Source organism: Triplophysa dalaica, chromosome 19 (assembly GCF_015846415.1).
Source record: "Triplophysa dalaica isolate WHDGS20190420 chromosome 19, ASM1584641v1, whole genome shotgun sequence".
Taxonomy (NCBI): domain Eukaryota; kingdom Metazoa; phylum Chordata; class Actinopteri; order Cypriniformes; family Nemacheilidae; genus Triplophysa; species Triplophysa dalaica.
In genome coordinates, this window is record NC_079560.1 from 3,094,265 (window position 1) to 3,102,241 (window position 7,977).

Consider the following 7,977-nt stretch of genomic DNA (forward strand, 5'->3'; position numbering starts at 1 on the left):
GAACTCTCCACTGCATGGATTCGGGAATGAGATAAACAATGCGGGGGAACGCCACACAGTTAGCCGAGATCAATCACAAATTTGGGTCAGATTCCAATAATCACAAACATTACAGGTCATAAAATACTGTTACCTGAGCGAACACATGGGTCATTATATTACATTTCCAACCATTTGACTGGACGCAGCTCGAGTTGCAGACTAACAACACGCATGTTAGAATACATTAGATATATGATTTTATAGACTTCTATTAATTTTATATCAGACTAATGATATTTTCTATCCCTTAACCCTCACAGAAACATACGCATGCCATTAGACTCCGAGGAAAACATGATTTGGCTGATTTATGGGCTTTTTATCTAGTAGAGAGCAGTAAAATGATGGTTGTCATGATGTTTCACAATATCGATGAGGACATTTGGCTCTCATGAAAATACAGCTGAATCTCCAATCACCCATGAGGATTTTAAACTGTACAACTTTAACATTTGAAGAACCTTTCTGTTACACAAAAGTTTCTTTGTTGTGGAATAAAGGTCCTTTAGACAATAAGGAAGAAAGAAAGAAATGTTTTTATTAGAACCGTTGAGTAATGGTTCTTTGGGGAAAACAAAACCAATTCTATATGGAATTGCTGTAAAGAACCTTTCTTTAAGCACATAGGAATAAAAAATGTCACCACATGGTCAATATTAGTGCTGTTATCCAGAAATTCATTTTTAATCCAATTATGTAAAAAATATCTTCGGGTGGACTGACTACAGTTTTCATCACTTCTAGTTTATTGTCACACTGGAAATTTAAGGTCAAGTGCACATGTAGCAGGTCATCTTGGTATTGCACGCATATCAAAAACTTGCATTCTGTCATTACACATTGCATACAGCGTACGCTGAACCTGTAATATATGATAGTATGGCACAATGTGCCGTAAGTCAGAAAGATATATTTATTGGCCCCATAGTTCACGAGAGGCAAACCTTCCCTGTTGATCCAGAGCTGCAATGTGAGAAAGACAGCTGACCTTTCAGTTCACCCGGGGCAGGTAAGACCCTGATAGAACCGGACATCTGCGCAAGCGATGGGCTTCAAATGCCAGAACAGGTCGTTTGATGGGTCTGCAGTTTCCCGAAGGTGACACTGATACACTGGATAACAGGAAGGAAGAAAAACAGAGAATTACAGGAACAGGTTATGATGTGGGGGTAAACTCATCATCGTTCATGACAAGCTCTCCAACATGAAGCATTTTCCATCATTCAATATTCTTCTAGAATCAAATCCCTTAACCCATCCTAAGTAAATGTTTTGCCTGAGTTTGTTTTGGTCCCCACCGTCCCGCTCATTGATCGACTTTAATTGTCCAGTAACTTTCATTACAGGAGACCTTTACGATGAGAGCAAATACATTTCAGTGAAATTCTGTTCAACTGAGGATAAACACTGTTATTCTGCACACCCGACATTGTAGGTGGGGAAATCCTCAGCAGTCAAAGGCATTTAGCGGAAAGTAATATTAATCTGCGAGCGAAAAGTTCACCTGCCTCATTACATTATAATGAACACATGTTAAAAGGTTTGTTTACCTGAAAATTAAAATGATCACCATTTACTCACTCTCACGTCGTTTCAGATTCATGACATTTCATCCTCCATGAGACAATATAAAAAAGTTTTACTCCGTTCTGTAAAGCCACAGCATAACTGAGCTTTCCAGACTTAAAAGCTGCATACGATTCGTGCACTATATCAAATATTAAGAAGTTCACAATGAATTGTAATATACAGGTAATGATTATAGAATACATTCAGTTCTATTGTATTATTGTAGAGTGCAGATTCTTTAAAACAAATCCACACACATAAAACATTCAGATTTGAAAGGCATTATGGGAAAAAATGCTGGATTTTCTTTTTAATCAGATCTGTCTCTCCAACACACACGACATATAATGGAGCTATTCAGTGTAGTTCAATTGGGAGCATTGCAGGTTCGATTTCCAGGAAAAACGTCTAAAATGTTGGATAAAAGCTTCTGCCAAATGTATTTTCCCACTGCAGCAAAACTCCCTAAATCTTTCCACACGAAAGCAGTATTTCGTTTTCTATGTGATTCACATTGAAATGCTATGAAACGCATTGGTGTGCAAGTGCGCACTGGGGTCTCATCCGTCATGCCCCGGCACTCTCTCTCTCTCTCTCTCTCTCCCTCGTCACAATCACGCAACTTTCTCTCTCTCTATCCATTGATCTACACAGGCAGCCCCCTTTCCTCCATTGATGTTGAGGGGATATAAAAGGAGCAGTCGGGGTGGGAGCTCTCGGTACTTTTCTCTTATTGCTCAAATCCACCCGGACAGACTGCACGGAAATGTCGGGGACTCTGCGCGCGCAGCTTTGTTTCCTCCTGTTGAGCGTCACGGCTCTCCGAGGACGCGCGCGCTTTCTGGACATCCAGGTAAGACACAGACACCTGCACACACAACCACACGGACTAAAAATGCATTTGCATTGCATTATAATATGCATTTTTGTTAATGTACATTTCTGCTTTTAAATTTTATTGTGTAAATGTACGACTTTTAGTGAACAGCATTCTAACGCTTTGGCATTAATACATATTTCAATATGTATGATTATTAATGATTATATCATTTTATATCCGCGCATAACCTGCAAATTTTCTTTAAATTATTTGTTTTTTTCTAAAGAAATAAAGAAAGAATGTGGCCGAAATATGTTTGGTTCCAAAATTAGATAAATCCGTTTTTAAAAATCGTGTTTTTATTGTGCTTTTCAATTAATATCAATCAAACTGCATTTGGTTTGTTTTGATTTAATCCATAATAACTAAAAATACAGCAATCTAAACATGATATCATAATAAAAAGATCATCTTTATAGTTATTGAGAGTGATCTCATTTTGGACCCAAACTCTTCATGTGCACATTATGTACAAATATAAAATAATATACAATATATAATACATTTAAAATTGTAACAAAAATATATGATTGTAATATAAATGTGCAACAAATACAATTTTAATATATAACAAACACAAAATAATATATCTCAGTAATATTTCCAATAATGTTAATGAAAACTATAAAATGAATGTTCAAATGTACCAAAAATGTACAATTACTCTTTAAGATGCACAAAGGGTTTAATTGATTTTTTAGGGTTCAATCAATGTATTGGTGCTTAAAACCAACCCAAATGTGTAACCAGTAATAAAACATGAAAAATGCTTTAATCTACAAATAATAAATTCTTAATTTATAAAAAACAATGCATAAAATTCCTCATGTTTGGAAGAGATTTCCTTGAAACATCAGAAAAGACAATTAAGATGAATCCTAAATGTATCTGAATATTAAAGGTTAAACTCTAACTGTATTCCCACAACAAAACCAACATAAAAAACTGACTATAATTCCTTATTCATTTTATCAAGTCTATTTTTCATTCTCATACTGTATTATTTCTTGTTGTTTGATCAGGATGATGAGATGAGCCCGGAAGGATTATTATCTTTGCTGAGTTCTGAACTCAAGAGAGATTTACCTGAGGAGTTTGTGTACCGCCGAGCGCTCCGTAAGTAACAACAGAACCGTATTACAACCAGCTCATTAATGCCACACAACCCTGCGGGATTTCATTTGCCAAAACCTCACAGACGTCATGGATATTACATTAAAGATTTCAATTGTGATGTTGCTTTCATAATTGTTTTCTAAAACATCATCAAAAAATCATTTCTTGATACAGTAACACAATATGTTATTTATGTCCAAAATACTTAATGTCAACTCATGCAGACCACCCACTACCATTGTAAAAAAACTAATTTATTTCACATATTTAAATGAATATATGGCACTAGATATTATAATATACCCTTTACTGTATCTTCCTCAATGTCTCTCAGGATGTCTGGACATGGTGGCCATAGAGGGTCAGTTCACATTTACAGCAGAGCGGCCACAGTTAAACTGCGCCGTGTTCTTCATCGGGGAGCCCAGCGACATCATCAGTATTGAGTACGACTCTGTCAACATCGACTGCAGAGGTGGAGATTTTATAAAGGTGAGTGATCAGACACACACAATTCAACATTCACAAACCAACACACATATAGTAAAGACAGACAGTTGCATCATATATTTATATATTATATTTATGCATTTTGCAGACGCTTTTATCCAAAGCAACTTGCATTGCATTCTACTACACATTTGATTCTAAGTATGTGCAATCCTGGGATCGAACCCATGACCTAACACCATGCTCTAACCACGGAGCATGTGGTTTAATAACTGCCTGTATACAAGAGTGCACTAAATTTTCATCCAAATGCAAACAACAAAAACACGGTGTTGTCATTTGTTTCATACGAACACTGGAAAGAATAATATCACATAACATCAAATGAAGCAAAGCCGTGACAACACAGAAGAAAACTCTTCACAGAGTTAGTGATTTTCACGAAGTACAACCAGATTCTTTGACAATGCGGCCAGATGAACGTGAAAGAATTGGAGTGAAACAAATCGTGATTATCAGATTTGTTAAGAGTTAATCATCTGAACTGAATGCATTCCTGTTCAACGAAACGGAAAGAAACCGAGCGGAAATTAAATCTAATTCATTAGCAATGAAACCAAACTGGCATGAGCTCAAGTGAGCTGAATCTGAATTAAAGCAATGTTTAACTCTGACACACAACTCGAATGAGTCAAGATTGAAGACATTTAAGATGAATTAACTTACAAAAAATACTACCATGGAATTCTCGGAAGTACAACAGCATACAATCGTAAATTATTTCTGCAGTATATGTATTTGATGCCATATGTTAGAGTACCATAGTATTACCATCTGATATCACTTCATGGAGAATTAAGCCGTATGGACTTGAGATCTGACTTTGATTCATGCCAAACAGAATCCTGCTAAGTAACTTTTGATCTAAGATCTTGTACTTGCCTTTAAGGTGTTCAATGGATGGGTGATGAAGGGTGAAAAGTTTCCGAGCACGCAGGATCATCCTCTTCCTCTGTATGAGCGTTACTCTGACTACTGCGACACCGGAGCGGCTCAGCCGATCGTGCGCTCTTCTCAGAACGTGGCGATGCTGTTCTTCAGACTCCACCAATCAGGGAGCAGCTTCACAATAACGTTCCGCAAACTCATCAATCCATTCCGTAAGTATAAACACATACAACTGAAACAAATCACAAGCGGAATAAGAAAACTTGATCATGTTGGAAATCTAAATGAAGTATGCAGCATTAACTATCGAAGTGTTTGGAAGTATATTACTGTATACTTAACTAGCAGCATTTACAAGTTATGGTTTGAGTAAAGATGCAAGTTGTCCCTTAATAGACAGAAGGTTAAAACCTGTCTGTAGATGGATTATAGAAAATGAAAATCTGTAAATGTAAAACTGTTTCTTTCTTTCGATCTCTCCCGCTAGCTTGTAACGTCGTCTCTCAGACCCCAGAGGGTAGTTTTACTATGGTAATTCCTCAGCAGCACAGGAATTGCAGTTTCTCTATAATCTATCCAGCGGAGATCCAGATTGGAGAACTCAGTCTCGGCCAACACAACGATCTCAAGGTGTGCATGAGACTTGATTTTTTATCTGCACTAAAGGCTATTTAGCATTAGTCTAGAAACGATCGGGAGAGGTAAAACAGTTAATTGACTCCATTGTTAATTATAAAATCTTTTTATATATATTTTTTTTTCTTACATTATTACATAACAAAATGTTGTTCACGCAGAGGTCCATTCTCAGCTGCGCAAATTCTGGAGACTTTGTTGAACTTCTGGGAGGAAACGGTATGGACACGTCCAAGATGTTTCCCATTGCAGATATCTGTTACTCATTCAATGGACCTGGTGAGTAATCCCTCTGTATTTCATTTATCATTCTTGCATGCTGTTTTTATTGATACTTTTTATATTTTAATTATAAGTTTAATAATGATATTTTTGCAACAAAGAACCTTATGAACGTAATGTTTGTCTTTTCCTTCACTCTCAACCAATCAGCTCAACTCAAGGTTGGATGTGACAACACCGTGGTCAGAATGGTGTCGAGTGGGAAGTTTGTAAATCGAGTCAGTTTCCAATATCGGCTACTGGGACACCAAGAACTTCAGCAAATGAAGGGCAACAGCGTTGAAGATGTATGTTTAAGACCATGAGACGTTCCTTTTCATTCTCTCTCTTTCCTGCTCCTGTTAGGAGGGGATGCCAAACTAACCCCAGTTTGATATTTTAAAGCCTTTGGGCCCTTATTGTACATTTTCCAAAGGAAATTATTTATTTTTTGGCTCATCTTTTCATTTCACTCCTCTGTTCTTTTTAAACTCATAAACGTGTAAAACCTGTGGCTGACGTTAAATAAAGTATGTACTTGTGTTGGTGCACATTCGCCGTTTTACTGGTTTTCTTGCTCACTTACAGTATAATCGGAGAGATACAGCACAAGTATTCAAATCCAGCATGTATGAAAATTGTAACTGTCTATTTATTTATCTGTATTCAATAACTTTTGTAATAAAAATCAGTCGACATAAGCAAAACAAACTCTGGTTACAGTTTTCCTATGATTGATGATAGAATGCACTTATTTTGCAAATGTACATAATAGTTGACAATTTTCTTGCCGTATTATTAAGGTATGTATAGGTGAATAAAAAACACATATGGAAGTAGGACCTTAGACAACAGAAAATGGCGTTTGGAAATATCCAATTATCTCAATGCTAGTCTTTTTTTTTTTTACGCAACCTCTACATTCATCATCAAAAATTTCGGAATTAATTCTGAACCCCAGAGAAGTGATAGTTATAGATAATTGCAGCTTTCTGATTGGATGAGCTGCGTTTGAAGTGATTACGTTGATTTACAGGGAGTTTACTTTGACTAAAGGTATTAGGATTTTTTGCTTTATCCTTAATGGGATGTACAAGTACTGACAATAACCATGATTATTAGTATTGTGTTAATATAATACACATGATGATATTGTGTAGAATTCAGCCACCATTTTGTCTTAGACGCCACAACGGCTACAAACTCTCTCTCTGCCTTACGTGTATTCTAAAACAACCCAAAATGTGTAACTAATAATAAAACATAAATATCGGAAACATAAAAATTATGCCTTGACTTTCCTTTTTTTCAAGTGTGATTCCCTGGCCAAAACCCCCAAAACAGACTAAATTAAAGATGAACTTGATGCGTTATTCATTTACACTGTTAAAACTTCAGAGCTTTTAATTTTCTAGCCATTCTTGCGGCTAGAGTTTCTATCACTTGTGGCAACTCAACAGGTGTTCAATATACTTAACTTCATCTGAGACAAATTAAAAATGTATATGCAACGAGTCACTAGATAATTTTGAGTTAGAGAAGAACGAATTCTTTTAATAGATATCACGATAATATCATCATCATCGACTTTTGTCGACAATGATCATGTCAAAGTCTGACATTGGGACACCAGCGTAAATTAAAGTCAGACAATAATGGAGAACTCAGAACGTGAGAGATGATTTAGTTTCGCCTCAGTTTCAAAACTATGGTTAATCCTGCAGCTCAGTCGATAAAGCATTACAAAAATGTGGGCTCTATTCCCAGAGAAAACACGTACATATAAAGAAAGAAATACTTGAATAATACTATTATTTCACGTTAATATATATGTTCCTGCTCATGTATAACAACTGCATTCAAAATTAATATCCCAACTGTTTCATTACACATGCTTTGCAATGCATCCAAATAAACAAACCAAGAAATGATCATGTTCTGAATTTCACACCCAAAACCTATTTGGTAATTTTTCCTATGTTGTGTTACACATTCAGCCACTGCGTCTTGTGAATGAAGTGCGTGCGCATGTGTGAAACCACAATTCTTACTGTTTGCGTCGCTGTGGGATTTGA

The 7,977-nt window shown here is 36.2% G+C and overlaps 1 protein-coding gene across 1 annotated transcript; it reads left to right on the top strand.

The window, feature by feature from the left end:
- Nucleotides 1-2,306: 2,306 nt before the first annotated feature.
- On the top strand, nt 2,307-6,453 carry crhbp (corticotropin releasing hormone binding protein). The gene is made up of 7 exons (XM_056731268.1): nt 2,307-2,464; nt 3,514-3,607; nt 3,942-4,099; nt 5,007-5,217; nt 5,493-5,635; nt 5,803-5,920; nt 6,074-6,453. The coding sequence occupies exons 1-7, from the start codon at nt 2,378-2,380 to the stop codon at nt 6,226-6,228; spliced, it is 966 nt and encodes a 321-aa protein (XP_056587246.1). The 5' UTR covers nt 2,307-2,377; the 3' UTR covers nt 6,229-6,453.
- The last annotated feature ends 1,524 nt before the right edge of the window (nt 6,454-7,977 follow it).

What these genes read in the sequence shown, in the direction of transcription:
- crhbp (XM_056731268.1), top strand. Translation starts at nt 2,378, where the DNA reads ATGTCGGGGACTCTGCGCGCGCAGCTTTGTTTCCTCCTGTTGAGCGTC. An exon ending in TGTGTACCGCCGAGCGCTCC is followed by an intron (nt 3,608 to 3,941) that starts GTAAGTAACAAC and finishes AATGTCTCTCAG; the next exon opens with GATGTCTGGACATGGTGGCC. An exon ending in GAGGTGGAGATTTTATAAAG is followed by an intron (nt 4,100 to 5,006) that starts GTGAGTGATCAG and finishes CTTGCCTTTAAG; the next exon opens with GTGTTCAATGGATGGGTGAT.